We start from the raw sequence: 17,191 nt of genomic DNA on the forward strand, positions 1-17,191 counted from the left end.
AAGGTGGACAATCCATTTGGAGTTAATTTTGTGGAGGTTGTAAAAGACATCTCATCTCATCCAATATCAAGCTGTGATGTAAAAGTGCAGGATTGATGATGTAAAGGATTTACTAAAGCTTAGGAGATAGTAAGGCACTCCAAGTAGAATTTATCTGAGGGTGGACTGCATGTAAAACATCCCACAGATAAGTAACCCCACAGGTAAGATGTGCTAACCAGGGCAGTTAGAGTTTAGGTTGCTAGGATACACATGCTTGTTCACCAGGATTGCCCAGAAATATGGCTCCAAACCATAATAAAGAAAACAAACTTGATTTACAACCAGCCACTAGGCCCGTCTCCATATCAAAGAGCAGGCCTCTAACCAGCTGCTCAATGGGGCCTTACAGGATCACAATCTACAGTAAGGTCTAGTGTGCCATAAAGGTTCAGTTTTCTTCTTGAAAAAAGCATAGTTATCCCACATGGGCAAGATGACACTTAGTGACAACCATGTGAAAAGGGTAAAAAGAAAAGAAAAGAAAACACTGTTGTATTATTGAGTGCTGGCCTGATCAAGCTGTAATTTCCCTGAGGTCCCCATGACTGGAGCATGACGTAGCTCCTTCTGAAACCCAGGAACATGCTTGGCAGAGCCAGTCACAGTTGAGTAGCCTGGGGCCTACTCAACTGGCTCCTTGGGAGCTTACCCTGAGACCACTCTTCCCACCGTATGGGGCTGTGGTTATCATTCCCAAGGCTATGAGAGATTTGGTCAGAAATGTTTTTGAGAAACACTGAGTTGCCCTTGTGCAGCACTGTTTTATTAGACTTCTCCTGAGTGAGTCTCATTGTATGATGCTTCTGCTGACTTCATAGTTTCTTCATCTTTCTCCTGACTTCATAGATGTCTCCCATCTCCTTCCTTTTCCCTCATGTCAATTGTGTACAAGATGGTATTCTTTTTTTGTTTTGTTTTGTTTTGAGTTGTTCAAAACATAACCTCAACCTGAACCTAAAAGAGACTGAAGGGTGGCAGCATATGTGAAATGCAAAATCCATCCTAGTCTGGCTCCTCTTTTAGCCTTAATCAATGTAGCTGGTCTTTGCTACTTTTCCCCTACCCTTAAACCCTTCCCCAACAGCACACACACTCCACTTCCCCCCACCCCTGTCTCCCCCACACCCCTGTTTCACCCCCTAACACCAGATAGGAGAGTAACAAGGATGGAAGAGAAAGAGATTTTTGAATCTACTTTCTTTCCTTGTACTGGATCCCCCAGCATGAGTCAAACAGTCTCTGATACCAAGAGCAAGGATTAAAGATAGGAAAGGCAGCCGGGTGTGGTGGTACACGCCTTTAATCCCAGTACTCGAGAGGCAGAGGCAGGCGGATTACTGAGTTCAAGGCCAGTCTGGTCTACAGAGTGAGTTCTAGGACAGCCAGGGCTATACAGAGAAACCCTGTCTCGAAAAAACAAACAAACAAACGAAACAAAAACAAAAAACACCCTAACTGAAGTAACCCACACCCAGAATGACAAACATGGCATGCATTCACTTATAAGTGGATATTACCTATTAGGTAAACAATAATCAAGCTGTACTCCACAAACCCAGAGAGGCTAGGTAGAGATGGGCTATAGGAGGGAAGCACAGATCTCCTTCTAAAGGGGAAATAGTTTCTGTGAGTAGACTGGAGTTTGATGGGAACAGGAGTGGGAGGGATCAGTTGGGGGGATGCAGGGGTAAAGCACAATATGGGGAGAAACAGCTGGAATGGGGTCATTTGGGGGTTACTGTAAAAACCCAGTACAACAGCAACTTCCTGGATGCTATAGGGTGGCCCTAATGAAGACTCCAAGTAATGGAGAATATGAAGTCTGAACTGAACATCCTTTGAAGTCAGCCAGGGCTTCAGTGTTGGAAATGGGTTATATTTGGCTGAGCTGTTGGCTAAGGTGGTCCCTTGGAGATCCTTACAGTAGGATTGTGACAGATACAGCTTTTGTTCTGTTTTTGTAGATAGTGACCATCACAAAGGAGTGTAAAAATATCATCTCGGAGCCTCAATTCCTCCTGATCATCTAGACCTAGTCCTGAAAGCTTCTAACCTCTGTACAGTTTTATCTAGGTCTAGAATATTTTGGGCATCTGAGACTTAACTGCTGAATAAAATCACCCTTTTTTTTTTCTTTCTGAACTTTGGCTGGCTGGTCAACTCAGTTGTTCTGACTCAAACTCCTCTTCATGCTAACTGATTCAAACTGGCTTCTTTCACTTCTGACAGAATTGCTGTGCTTGACCTCAAATGAACTCTAGCAATCTGCTCTCATCTTCTGGCACAGTCTCGTTCTCTGGCTCATTCTTTCTTCACCTGTCTCTAGCTTGTTTTCTCTTTAGCCTGTCTCTGTTAAACTCTCCAGGTAAAACTGCCTCCTCTTCTCACCCTCTCAGCTGCTTCCTCTTATGTTGCCTCTCTTCCCTTTCTCTTCTCTTGAGAGTTGGGCATATCCTATTTTGTCAGATCTTTCTTTCTCTAGTTCATCATTTTGTCAGCCACTCAATTAGACATTGCTTTCAAACATGAGTGCTTCCTTCTAAAAATAACTTTATTTTCATCGCTTGGCAGCAAACATGTGTACTAAGGGCTGAGCCACACCACAAATAGAAACAGCTTCTCTACCCCATCCCACCCCCCACCCCCAAGTAAACTGGATAGTCTCTGGGTTAACAATGTGATCAAATACCCTGCAACACAGGAGTTCATGATAAGCTCATCTTGGGCCCAGTCTATGTCTGTGAAATCAGAAGTTTTGCTCTCAGCAATGTGAAATATATATTACGTAGGAAACAAAAGCAGTCATTTTCTTGTTTTAGTTTTCACTAGTTTGAAATGTGGAATCACAATGTTTCTTATTTCATTCCAAAATGAAACTCTTGATTGTTGTCAAGAAAAGCCAATGTCCAAATAACTTTTTAATAAAATAAATATGTGATATTGTACAAATTTGCTGCATTAACTATATTATACATTAAGAATAAATGCACCAAGGTATAAAAATGTTAAATGTTGAAACACATTCTCCAAAGCAAAAATGAAAGTATTACCATCTAGCTTACTTAATTCAGAGAAAATAGAGATGAATCGGTTATTTAAGGCTATTACATGTGTGTCCAATTGTAATTTATCATCAGTATTTAAATTCAAACAAAACAGTCTGTTTCTTAAATTCAGTTTTACTTTTTCATGCAGTATGACTCAGGCAGAAAACTTTCATGCCATCCAAATAAAGCCACTTTCTGCTTTTTACAGTATACTATAATACCACATTTGCTTCCCATCGATAACACCTCTTGCTACAGAAAGCTTGATAGTTCATTTCTCTTCTCCATATAATGTGCTAACTAAACATTAGTAAAACCCTTTGAAGGAGATTGCTTCAGCTAGATTCTGTGCTTTCTGCCATTCGGTAGGGAGTTGGCAGGAATTGGACATTGAACAAGGACATGGAAGTAGGCTCAGAATAGAATAGTTACATTTGGGCTAATACAAAGCTCCAGGTAATCTCAGCCAAGGAATGTGTGGCATTCCTTTTATCTTGGTCGTGCAGATAAGCCCCTTAAAAGTATGATTCCTGGACTTTGTTTATTAGCTTGTGTATTCCTTGACCTAGAACTGACCTTATTATTGGCATGTACTTAAAATGGTATAAAAGCAGGCTTGAGAAAGATAGACCTGCTTCAACCTCAGCACTGACTGGAGTCATGTTATAGTGTTGTCTAATTGTCTTCTTTTCAATCCTCCCTCCCTCCCTTGAGATCCTGTTGATTGACTGAGCTGAATGGTCACCTTTCATTTTCCACTACTACCTGCAGATAGACAAGATGGTTCAAGTCCTCATATCCATCTGACAATAAGAGTGCACAAAAGATTAAAATTATATGGAAAAAAGAAATGGGTCAACAACGCTTAAGCTGCAATTATATGCCGTTTTTATGACCAATACAGCACTGACTATGAGAGTCTTTACAAGAACTTAATCCTTTAACTTTTGCTATTGTCTTCATTCCTTTAGCACAATGTTACCTTAAGGCACCCAGCTTGTCCTCAACAAATGAGCACTGAGGTAATTAGGCTACCATAATACAACTGTAATGAACATGAGAATTCTGGTTCTTCTTCTTTTTTTTTTTTTGATTTATTTATTATTATATGTAAGTATACTGTAGCTGTCTTCAGACACTCCAGAAGAGAGTATCGGATGGTATCAGATTTCGTTACAGATGATTGTGAGCCACCATGTGGTTGCTGGGATTTGAACTCTGGACCTTCGGAAGAGCAGTCAGGTGCTCTTACCCACTGAGCCATCTCACCAGCCCCCTGGTTCTTCTTTAAACTAATTTCAAGTGCATGGAAACTATACTGAGAAGACTGCTGGGATCCATGGCAATTCTGTCATTTTTATGAGAACTCAGTAGAATGGGGTTGCTTGGGAGTAGGTATTATGTGCAAATGTATCAAAATACATACATTAACTATGTAAAATTTTATATCAACTATAACACAACATGGTCTTAACTAATTTTAGTTGACATCTATGAAAAATCCCAACCTACTGCTTTCAGAGTTTATTCCTAATACACAACCCTGTATCACATTCATATTCATTATTCTATTCTGGGCAATGTCTTATTTTCACTCTTTTTGTTTTCTCAATTAAGTTATACTTAGTGAGATATCATTTATGTAACCTTAACAATATATTCTGTGTCCCTAAAGTCTATGCTAAAGTCCTCTTTCTATAGCTTTGTACATTATTTCACATCATTTTCAGTTTCACATACTTACAACTGTAAAAAACACCATTATAGGGAGGTTTTAAAAAATAAAAGGGATGTTGGGTAGGTTTAATTTGCAGCATAAATTCAAAACAATCTAAAGAAGACTCCTAACAGGAAAGCTGATTCCAAAGTATTTTGTTTGTTTGTTTTAAGTTGCATTCACTTGGCTGTAAATTCATGATGTTGGGTGTTTGTTTTAAACAGTTGAGTGATACTTCATTGTATAAATGGACCCCATTTTTTGTTTATCCATTCTACAGTTGAGGTACCTCTTAGTTGTTTCCAGTTTCTGGCTAGGATGAATAAATGTGCTATGAACCTAGTTGAGCAAATGTCCCTGAGGTAGGGAGGAGCACCTTTTGGATAGATTCCCAAGAGCAGTATAGCTGGGTTTTGGGTAGATGGATTCTCAGTGTTCTGAGGAACCACGATTCTGAGGAAATACTGATCTCTATAGTGATGGTATTAGTTTGTATCCCACGATTCTGAGGAAATACTGATCTCTATAGAGATGGTATTAGTTTGTACCCACAAGGAGTTGGGGTTTGTTCCCCTTTCTCCACATTCTTGCCAGCATGAGCTGTCACTTGTATTATTGATCTCAACCCTTCTGACATGTACAAGATAGATGCTCAAAGTAATTTTGATTTGTATTCCCCTCATGGCTAAGATGGCGATGATTTCATTAGGTATTTCTCATTAGGTATTTGAGACTCTGTTGAGAATTCTCTGTTTTCATCTATACCACATTATAAATTGAACTTTTTGCTTTGGATAGTCTAGTTTCTTGAGGTTGTTATATATTTTGTATATTAGGCCTCTATAATATGTGAATTTGGGTAAAAAAAATGCTTCCCATTCCTTAGACAGCCTTTATGTCCAATTGACCAGGTTTTTGCCACTTTTAATCTATTTTGTTTTATTGGCAAAGAGGAGAAACAGAATACACAGGATGAGTATTGGCCTGTAATTTCTTAATTTTTTTTATTATAGTCTTGTACTTCATTTTAAAAAGACTTATATATACATCTATCTGTCTTTTGGTCTCTATTTGTGGTGCTATCTACATTGTGTGATGTTATTCACTATAATCTAATTATATTGTTTCTCTGGAAAATAGTAGACCTTTACCTATTTTTGTCTTCTGAAAATTTACTATCAGTTTTTTGAGTTTTTGATAGTTGGGAAACAGTTTTAGGTTCCTCTTCTTGATCCTGAAGGCTTGCCTCTCCTCATTTTTGGCAACTCTGTTTTCCTGTTGATGCAATCAGCAATTTTTAGGGTTTTGATAACTTAAGTGATTGATATGGTTAACACATTAAATTTGGCTTTTTAAACCTTTCTGATATATTATTGTCTGTGTGTCCTAATTAGCTTAAGTTGTCTACATTTTGGAGCTTACAGTCATCTCTCATTAAAATGCCCTCATTAAAATGGCAGGATGCTGTGTCTGTGAGAGATTGTGTTGTGTGATGTTTGATGTGGGAAGGAAGGCTCTTCCACTGAGGGTGGCAGGATCCCTAAGCTAGTGGGCCTGGGCTACATAAGAGAGCTAACTGAGCATGAGACAGTGACCAAGCAAGAGGGCCAGGCAGGAAACAATGTTCATCCATGGTTTTTGCCTTATTTTCTTGAAGCTTGAGGTTCTATCCTAAGCTCCCAAAATGATGGAGTATGATCTGACAGGACCAAACAAGTGAACCTGTTCATTACCTGAGATGCTTTTGTTAGAGGATTCAATCAAAGTAGCAGAGTAGTGAGTCAGAACTAAGAAAAGAAAAAGAAAAGGCACATAAAGTGATTTTGTTGCGGACAGGAACTGCACATGTTCTCCTTTAGAGGAATGTGGGAGATATCAGGACTTGAGATGGCAAACAGCATAGAAAGCTGTACTTAATTGGGTGTTGTACCATCTGGAAGATTGGAGTATTGCAAGTAATGCAGTTGAGGTCATAGGATTTTAGTTGAAAATGGACTGCATGAAAAATTTAACTAGAGGTGATTTGTGTGGTAATTTGACCCCAAATCTTTCTTATTCTTCCCATGCTCTTACAAATTGAGAAAGGCAGAATTAAAAGATATTGAATCTGTTGGATGATTATTTCCAGTAATTCACTCAGGACTACAATGAGGAAAACAACAACAACAACAAGTTGGGCAGAAATAAATGCAGTCTGTGGCTTGTAGAGAAAAACAACATTGGGTAGTTTCAAATGGCAGCCAAATGCTGAGATAGGCCTGAATTCAGGATTGAAAGCCAGGAAGGTGTCCTAAGGAAAACACACCCTCCTGCTAAGCCTTTAATGAATGGAAACGGGGGTGAGGTGGAGGGGTAGGTAGGCTAAGTGATTCCTAGTCTGGAATTCCGGGAAGGAGCTTCATAGAAAACCTGCTACAACTGTGGTCCAAGCATGGCAGAGTCCATCCAAACGTAGAATCCAAACTTAAAAGGAGCACCCAAGTTCTGGAAATAAGAAAGATGTAAAATGTAAGGTCATGGATTCTTCCCTTGTGGTTTCTGTTCAGCACTGTTCCAGCCATCTTTGTTTGCCAGAGTAAGAGCCCCAGTGAGGGAGGAAACTGAGAGAGTGCATTGAATGAACCTGTGAGGATGAAGCCTGAGTTGCATTTTGAGACCACAAGATGTTGAGATACCTAAGCTATGAGACACCTGCCATGGAGAGCTGCATGTAAAGAGTGCAAGTAAATACACTGATAGATGTATGAGAAGTTTCATGGATAGGGCCATCTATGCCTTTTGAAACTGAGGCCCCTTGTGTCTGAGATAGTTATATGATGTGGTGTTTGTACTGCTGGGTTTCGTGCCTTGGTCCATTCTTCCCTCACTATGTACACATTCCTCTCTATTGGAATGCCCCTTACCTAAGGGGCATTCTGTGCTTTTGTATGTAATATAATAACTTGACTTTTGATTTTACAAGATGTAACAATCAAGAATATCAGAAGAATGCATGGAGAGATGCCTCAACGGTTAAGAGAACTGGCTGCTTACTCTTTCAGAGGTCCCGAGTTCAATTCTCAGCAACCACATGGTGGCTCACGACCATCTGTAATGGGATCTGATGCCCTCTTCTGGCGTTTCTGAAGACAGCTACAGTGTACTTACATGAATGAAATAAATAAATCTTGGGAAAAAAAAAAGTGTCCTAAGAGACTTTGCTACATTTGAAGAATGCATGGGCTGCTGCAGACTGTTAGGGTCATTGAAGTTAAACTGTGTACATTTTCAACATGGATGACCATGATCAGAATGTAGTTGTTTGAGTGAAAAAGCTCACAGATAGAGTGATGTCTTTGAACACTTGTTTCTTTTTGTGGATTTCTTTGGGAGAGCTTAGAATTTTAGGGTCCAAGAATCACTTAAGGAAGAACCCCCCAACTCAAGTAGTATACAAAATTGTTTTATTCTGCAGAATTCTATCATGCAGGGGTTTACCATTCACTAGGATGGAGGAAGACACATAAGCTTTGCAAGCTCAATTTAAAGACAGTTTGGGGAATTCCAGGAAGAAGTAGGTGAAGTTTATTCTGATTGGTTGGCTCAGTTTCCAGGTGTATGGGTGTCTTTGGGATTGGTTAAGGTCCTGGGATATTTTGGGGAATTTCCATAACCAATGCTGACTAAGTATTCTTGGTTTAGGCTTGGCTCAGGCCTGGTGGCAGGTGCAGCTCCTGGAAGCTCCTGATTGTCTGTGAGGGTGGTTTTCCTAGAATTGACTTGTTTGGACTTTTCCAGTTCTAGGAAACAGCAACTTAGACCTAGTCTCCCAAACTGTCAGTTTGCAGCCTGTCATGCAGTCAGCCTGGCTCTGGCCAAGTCAGTCTTCTCAATCTTTTGAAGGAGGAAACTTTCTAGATTGCTTATTGGGGATGAAATTTGAATGTCTATAGACTCAACCCATTTCCTTTGTGTGTGCGTGTGCACGTGCGCTTGTGCGTGTCTACTGTGTTGTGATTGGACCTGATTAGTCAGCTTCCTTCTTATGTTGTCTTGCCTTCACCATTATAGACTATCCGTAAATCACATAAGATGAAGTTGAAGGAATTGTTATTCAGTGCTAAGCTATTTTGCAAGCCTATTTTATATTTTATAATTTAAATTTTGTTGTTTTTGTCTTTCAGGACAATGTTTCTTTGTGTAGCCCCAGCTGTCCTGAAAGTAGGTGTGTAGAACATGCACCCTCAAACTTAAAAGTCCACCTGACTCTGGCTATAGAGTGCTGGGATTAGATGTGGGCCAACATGTGAAAGAGGAAAATTACTGAACACCTGAACTGTTCCTGAACTCTCTTACCCCTCCCATCCAGAGACTGTTCTCGGAACACTCCTGAACTTTTTACCCCAAGGTACCCCCTCCCAAATGAGAACGGTTCCAGGAGCATTTCTGAGATAAGGGTCTCCTGGAACGAACTCAGTCCAACCCCTCCCAACTAAAGACTATGCCAGGAACATTTTTGAGATAGGGGCCTCCTGGTACTACCCCAAGATGTTCCAATAGATCGAGTACATTGCCAAGATATAGGACACGACCCCTTGGTTACGTAAAGCACCTTAGAAAATCCCTTGGCAGAACCTCTTGGTGACGTAAATTTGTACTTTCTCCACCCTGTTCCCCCCTTGCCCTTTTCTTATAAAAGCCTGTGAAAATTTGGGCTGGGTGCCGAATCTCCTCTGCACCATGCTTGGTGCATGGGGTTCGGCCCCAGAGCCTCTGGTATATGTGCTTTTTATGTGCTTTCTTGTTGTTGCTGTATTAAATCTTACTCTCTATACATCTTAAGTTCGGTCTCAGTGTCTTCTTGGGTGCGCGGCTGTCCCGAGGCTTGAGTGAGTGTCTCCCTTTGGGAGTTTTTGAGTCTTTCACATGCCTTGCATTTTCTTTGTTTTTTGTTTGTTTGTTTGTTTGTTTGTTTGTTTTTATATGATTGGCTGATGGGCTAGAATGTAGGTTTTTGTACAGCATATGCTGTTGTGTTGATAGTCATCCACGTTGTGAATTTTGAAATTTGGCAGAGAGAATATTCTGTTTCTCAGTATAGCCTGTATTCATGACATTAATACTGCCTGAGCGTTACTGCCTGAGCTTTCTGAGTCACTGGTTTGCAGGTACATAACATTCTTCCTACCTGTTGTGTTTGTTTTCATTTTTTAAATGAATATGAGTATTTGAGTGTATGCATGAATATGCACATCATGTATGCCTGGTAGCCATAGTAGTGAGAAGATGGGTTCAGAATTCCTGATCATGGAGTAATTGATAGGTGTGAAGCCCCTTAGAAGTACTGGCAATTGAGCCCAATTATTTGGAAGACCAGCAAGAGCACTTCATTGGTGAGCCAGTACCTGTCTAATGTAGAATCAACATTTTCATCTGTCCATTTGTATCTGTTCAAAGATGCATCTCCTTTTAGTAAGATCTCACTACTGTTACAGCTTAAACTGGGACACTTCAGGATTCTAGAAGATGAATAGAGAATTGGAGTGAATGTGCCATTCTTTGTAGGAACTCTAGTAAAAACCTCTGAGTCCTTTCTCTCCTTCTTGTTTGCTTGTTCGCTTATTACAGGGGAGACAGGGCCTTAATATATACCTCTGGCTGTCCTGGGTAGACCAGAGATATACCTGCCTCTACCTCCTGAGTGCTGCCATTAAAGACATGAACTACTATACTCAGTTTGTCCATCATTTTTTGTAGTTAGTAATTGTTCATAAAATTTCTCTGATGTGTGCTCAATACTACTCACCTCCTCTGTTAATTAGCATTTCTCTTGCAAGGCTACCATTCAAAGAGCAAAGAAATGACAGAAGTGAACCTTATTATTCAGTTTCCTTCTAAGATGATTTGATAATTACATTAGAACTTCTTCGTCATGAAATAAGTGGGGGAAGCACCAGAATCATACAAATATATTGTCAACGAAGCATACATTTACAGTGATGTTAGTATCATGGTTTCATTTTTACACATGTATGGAATATTTTAGGATGAACTGACCTATGATGATGTGCATGTGAACTTCACTCGAGAAGAATGGGCTTTGCTGAATCCTTCACAAAAGAGCCTCTACAGAGATGTGATGTTGGAGACCTATGGGAACCTCAATGCTGTAGGTAAGACTATGAATTTTCCTTTACTTCTTAAAATCAGGAAACAACTATTTCTTTGTTATTGATGTTTTTCTGAAATTTCAATTGAGAATGGGGAAGAATAAGGTAAATAAATCAGGTTTATAAAGATAGTAACTTAAATTTGCCTAATATATGCTAAATTTTCTGGTACTATATTTTAGGCTACAAGTGGGAAGACCGTAATATTGAAGATCATTATAAAAGTTCCAGGAGACATGGAAGGTAATTTTCATGTGCAAGTTGCTATGAATATGCCTCTGAAGAAATGTTAATGTATCTTGGAACTTTTCAAGAAAAGCAACAGTGTAAAGAAAAATGCACTTCTTTAAGTGTATTTATTATTAAATTCTTACAAATTCATGTACCTCAATGTCAGGTGTCTGATTTGTGTTTTCAAGGCCTTTCTCTGAAAGATAAGACAAGGAAACAATGCCTTAACTTATATTACCATTTGAATCATAGCCACATTCCAGCTACTCTGTAGAACTGCCCATCTGGTCTCATACCACTCACATATTGCCAAAGATATATATTAGGTGATAAGTGTATGTTTCTAATAAGCAAATATTCCATAGTAAAGCTGATTATTCATATAGTAACATTGCTAAGTTTAAGTGAGAGGGGCAGTTTATGGGAGTCAAGAATGTTGTTGACGAGAAACCCTAGGTCCTATATGAACAAACAATCAAACTGTGTGAAAGCTATGTAGAAATCTTTCATTTGCTATTCTTTTTTTAATAGGTATATCCTGTATCACAATGGATACAATCCATGTTAGCATAGCAATATTGAATGAAACAGGACATTCCCTCTCTCCCAGAACAATTAAACTCTCTGTAGTAGTCCACATTTGAGCAAACTTTCTCAGTTTGATACAAGTTTATAATCAGTTGGTTTTCCAACTACAGTGGGAATATATTCATAAACTCACACTGCAAGTAATCCCTATGAGTACTAGGATTGTGGAACTTCTTTTATGTCTGTCCTGGTCTACTTTGCTAATGTAGTGTGAAAATGTAGTGTATTTAACAGTATAGGGAATTAATGAATGTACACGGTGTGGTAAAGGTCTGAGCTCTTCCATTTCCCTTCAATTTTGTGAAAAATCTCATAGATAAAAAGGATGCTATAAATGTGAGCCATGTAATAACACTCATAATTCATTACAGGTATGCCAAACAACCCATAATGAAGGGGAATCCATGAATGTAAACAAAGTGATAAAAATCTTAAGATGTGATTCCTCTTTACAATTAGACCAACTTGTAAAATTGATTCCTCCAGATAAAAATATTCCTCTGGTTTAGTGAATGTGCAAAGCTTTTACATGTGCCAATTATCTTTGCAGGCATGAAAGAAGTCGTAATGGAGAGAAAACCCCTGAAAATACTCAGTGTGGTAAAGCCTTTGCATATCACAGTTATCCTCCAAGGCATGAAAGAATTCATAATGGAGAGAACCTCTATGAAGGCATTCAGTATGGTGAAGCCTTTGTACATCACAGCAGTCTCCAAATGCATAAAATAATACATACTGGAGAGAAACAATACAAATACAATCAATGTGATAAAGCCTATTCACAAAAAAGTATTCTCCAAATACATAAAATAACACATACTGGAGAGAAACCTTACAAATGTGATCAATGTGGTAAAGCCTTTGGAGGACACGGTCATCTTAAAATGCATAAAATAGTACATACTGGAGAGAAACCTTACAAATGTAATCAATGTGGTAAAGCCTTTGTATATCATAGTACTCTCCAAGTACATAAAAGAATACATACTGGAGAGAAACTCCATGAATGTAAGCAGTGTGGTAAATCCTTTGCCTGTCAAGGTCACCTTCAAAGCCATCAAAGAACTCATACTGGAGAGAAACCTTTCAAATGTAATCAATGTGATAAAGCCTTTGCCCAAAAACGTGAACTCAAAAGGCATTTAATAACACATACTAGAGAGAAACCTTACAAAGGTGATCAATGTGGTAAAGTCTTTGCATATCATAGTACTCTACAAGTACATAAAAGAATACATACTGGAGAGAAACTCCATGAATGTGATCAATGTGGCAAAGCCTTTGCAGATCAAAGTTATCTTAAAGTACATAAAAGAATTCATACTGGAGAGAAGCCCTATAAATGTAATCAATGTGGTAAAGCCTTTGCTCAAGAATGTAATCTCAAAAGGCATTTCATAACACATACTGGAGAGAAACCTCACAAATGTGATCTATGTGGTAAAGCCTTTAGAGATATTCATACTCTGCAAGTACATAAAACAATACATACTGGAGAGAAAGCTTACAAATGTGATCAATGTGGCAAAGCCTTTGCAGATCAAAGGTATTTTAAAGTACATAAAAGAATACATACTGGAGAGAAACCTTACAAATGTAATCAATGTTGTAAAACCTTTGCTCTAGAACGTAATCTCAAAAGGCATTTCATAACACATACTGGAGAGAAAGCTTACAAATGTAATCAATGTGATAAAGCCTTTGTATATCATAGTACTCTCCAAGTACATAAAAGAATACATACTGGAGAGAAACTCCATGAATGTAAGCAGTGTGGTAAATCCTTTGCCTGTCAAGGTCACCTTCAAAGCCATCAAAGAACTCATACTGGAGAGAAACCTTTCAAATGTAATCAATGTGATAAAGCCTTTGCCCAAAAACATGTTCTCAAAAGGCATTTAATAACACATACTAGAGAGAAACCTTACAAATGTGATCAATGTGGTAAAGTCTTTGCATATCATAGTACTCTACAAGTACATAAAAGAATACATACTGGAGAGAAACTCCATGAATGTGATCAATGTGGCAAAGCCTTTGCAGATCAAAGTTATCTTAAAGTACATAAAAGAATTCATACTGGAGAGAAGCCCTATAAATGTAATCAATGTGGTAAAGCCTTTGCTCAAGAATGTAATCTCAAAAGGCATTTCATAACACATACTGGAGAGAAACCTTACAAATGTGATCTATGTGGTAAAGCCTTTGGAGATATTCGTACTCTGCAAGTACATAAAACAATACATACTGGAGAGAAAGCTTACAAATGTGATCAATGTGGTAAAGCCTTTGCAGATCAAAGGTATTTTAAAGTACATAAAAGAATTCATACTGGAGAGAAGCCCTATGAATGTAATCAATGTGGTAAAGCCTTTGCAGATCAAAATTCTTTCCGGGTACATAAAAGAATACATACTGGAGAGAAACCTTACAAATGTAATCAATGTGGTAAAGCCTTTGCTCAGAACAGTGACCTCTTAATACATCAAAGAATTCATACTGGAGAGAAATCTTACAAATCAATGTGGTAAAGCCTTTGTACGTCATGATGCTCTTCGAACACATGAAAGAATGCATACTGGAGAGAAACCTTACAAATGTAATCAATGTGGTAAAGCCTTTGCTCAGAACAGTGTCCTCTTAATACATCAAAGAATTCATACTGGAGAGAAACCTTACAAATGTAATCAGTGTGGTAAAGCCTTTGTACGTCATGATGCTCTTCGAAGACATGAAAGAATACATACTAGAGTGAAACGTTATGAATGCAATCAATGCATACCCTCTTAATCTTTGAGTTCTTTTTTAAAAAGATATTTTCTTTATTTACATTTCAGGGTTAGAGTTAGGGTTAGGGGTTTATGCTGGTGAGGATGTGGAGAAAGAGGAACACTCCTCCATTGCTGGTGGGATTGCAAGCTTGTACAACCACTCTGGAAATCAGTTTGGGGGTTCCTTAGAAAATTGGACATAGTACTACTGGAAGATCCAGCAATACCACTCTTGGGCATATACCCAGAAGATGTTCCAACTGGTAATAAGGACACATGCTCCACTAGGTTCATAGCAGCCTTTTTTTATAATAGAAGCCAGGAAGAACCCAGATGTCCCTCAACAGAGTAATGGATACAGAAAATGTGGTACATTTACACAATGGAGTACCACTCAGCTATTAAAAACAATGAATTTATGAGATTCTTAGGCAAATGGATGGCATCATCCTGAGTGAAGTAACCCAATCACAAAAGAACTCACATGATATGCACTCACTGATAAGTGGATATTAGCCCAGAAACTTAGAATACCCAAGATACAAGATACAATTTGCAAAACACATGTAATTCAAGAAGGAAGACCAAAGTGTGGATACTTCATCTCTCCAAGAATGGGGAACAAAATACCCATGTAAGGAGTTACAGAGACAAAGTTTGGAGCTGAGACAAAAAGATTGACCATCCAGAGACTGCCCCACCCGGGATCCATCCCATAATCAGCCACTAAACCCAGACACTATTATTATTGCATAAGCCAGCAAGATTTTGCTGAAAGGACCCTGATATAACTGTCTCTTGTGAGACTATGCCAGTGCCTGGCAAATAAAGAAGTGGATGCTCATAGTCATCTATAAGATGGAATACAGGGCCCTCATTGGAGGAGCTAGAGAAGGTACCCAAGGAGCTGAAGGGGTCTGCAACCGTATAGGTGGAACAACAATATGAACTAAACAGTACCCCCAGAGTTCGTGCCTCTAGCTGCATATATAGCAGAAGATGGCCTAGTCAGCCATCATTGGGAACAGAGGCAGGTCCCTTGGTCTTGCAAACTTTATATGCCCCAGTACAGGGGAATGCCAGGGCCAAGAAGTGGGAGTGGGTGGGTAGGGGAGCAGGCTCAGGGGAGGGTATAGGGGACTTTCCGGATAGCATTTGAAATGTAAATGAAGAAAATATCTAATAAAAAATTTGAAAAAAAAAATAAATTAAAAAAAAGAATTGTGACCTGATTCTTATTGTAGGTCTATAGAAATGCTTAAGTCCCTGAACAGGATAAGAGCTATAACTATTAAAGATAAATGAAAATAGCGAATTCTCTATTAGTTACCAACACTGACTTCATTATCTACAGATCCCTACATGAATAGTCACTTGCACTCTTGGATACCAAAATATTACATCTGGAGAAAGTAAGAGCTTGCTGTTTTGACTGTTCCCCTTGCAGTGAGAATGAGATTTCAAATGACAAGGTGAATGCTCTCTTGGGGAGAAATTCTTAAGATTGATCATCTTCTCCCTCTTTGTTCACTAAAACACTGTAGGGCCATTCAAAGCAAGTGATGATGTAAACACACTTAGTTTTTAATTTAATGAATTTAAACTGTTTAATGAGTAATTTTTCTCCAAAATAACAGATTTTTTACTTAAACTGCATATATAGATAACTTTACAATGCCTGCAAAGAATGCATTTTACAGAAAAATTTTGGGTAAAAGAATCAGAGTCAAAACTGCTTTCTCTCTTAGATATTTTTCCATGTCCTATTACTTAAGCATATGTGTAAGCATGCTCTTCTGTGATCCTAAATACAAGTCCCACTGAAAACATGAATATTCTATATCTTCCTAGAGTGAAACTTGATCCTTAAAGCGTTCAGATGATAAGAATTATCATCTAAATTATTTCCAAAGAAATATGTATGTTTAGGGACATTAAAGTCAGCTATTTCCTAAGGACCTCAGAAACATGAATGCTGCGTGTACATCTATGATCACATGTGTCTAGGGGATTTGTGAGGAATCAGGCCAATAGCTAGTATCTTGTGGCCAACTAGCATGTCACATGCAATGAGAACAATCCATCATGATGGCTAAAATATGGTAAAGTGTAAGAATGACACTGGAGACTGTCTTTTGACCATTGCATAAATGTCTTTGCACTGACAAAGATACTAACAGTATTTCCCAAGCTTAATCCTATATGTGCTTATACTATACAAACCTCATTGATCTATGTCAAAAACAAATATTTTTTTTATATTTTCAAACACATTAGAATTGTTCAGCACATGATTAATGAGTAGATTGAACTATCTGTTGTCCTCTTGATCATGGTGGATAATGGTTTAGATGTGTACTTGGGTTCAGTTTGTAAATTTTTTTTTTAATATTTTTGCATCAATGTTCACAAGAGAAATTTGATCTGAAATTCTTTTTCTTATCAGGGTGACTGTGTCCTCATGGAATGAATTTGGCAATGTTCCTTCTGTATTATTGGTTTTCATTTGTTTATCTTGACTCCCATTTTTCTGTTCAGTTAGCTGTTGTTTGTTTTTTGATTCATGTTTGCTTCTTTCAGAGAGCATAAAGCTGGGTGACTAGAGAGGTGGGAATGATTTGGAAAATTTAGAAGATTAAATGTCAA

At 38.4% G+C, this 17,191-nt stretch overlaps 1 protein-coding gene and 1 pseudogene across 2 annotated transcripts; both read left to right on the forward strand.

The window, feature by feature from the left end:
- The first annotated feature begins 7,322 nt into the window (after positions 1-7,322).
- LOC110287674 (zinc finger protein 431-like) lies at positions 7,323-11,805 on the forward strand (annotated as a pseudogene). Its single transcript, XR_015046206.1, has 4 exons — positions 7,323-7,337; positions 10,832-10,958; positions 11,138-11,198; positions 11,718-11,805. The product of XR_015046206.1 is annotated as a zinc finger protein 431-like (transcript).
- Positions 11,806-12,286: 481 nt separating this feature from the next.
- On the forward strand, positions 12,287-14,564 carry LOC110287675 (uncharacterized). The gene is given in 5 exon segments (XM_085834225.1): positions 12,287-12,899; positions 13,062-13,151; positions 13,572-13,670; positions 13,755-14,289; positions 14,291-14,564. Coding segments are annotated over 5 exon segments (1,611 nt in total).
- Positions 14,565-17,191: the final 2,627 nt, after the last annotated feature.

This window comes from Mus caroli, unplaced genomic scaffold (assembly GCF_978045245.1).
Source record: "Mus caroli unplaced genomic scaffold, Mus_caroli_1 scaffold_20, whole genome shotgun sequence".
Classification (NCBI taxonomy): Eukaryota; Metazoa; Chordata; class Mammalia; order Rodentia; family Muridae; genus Mus; species Mus caroli.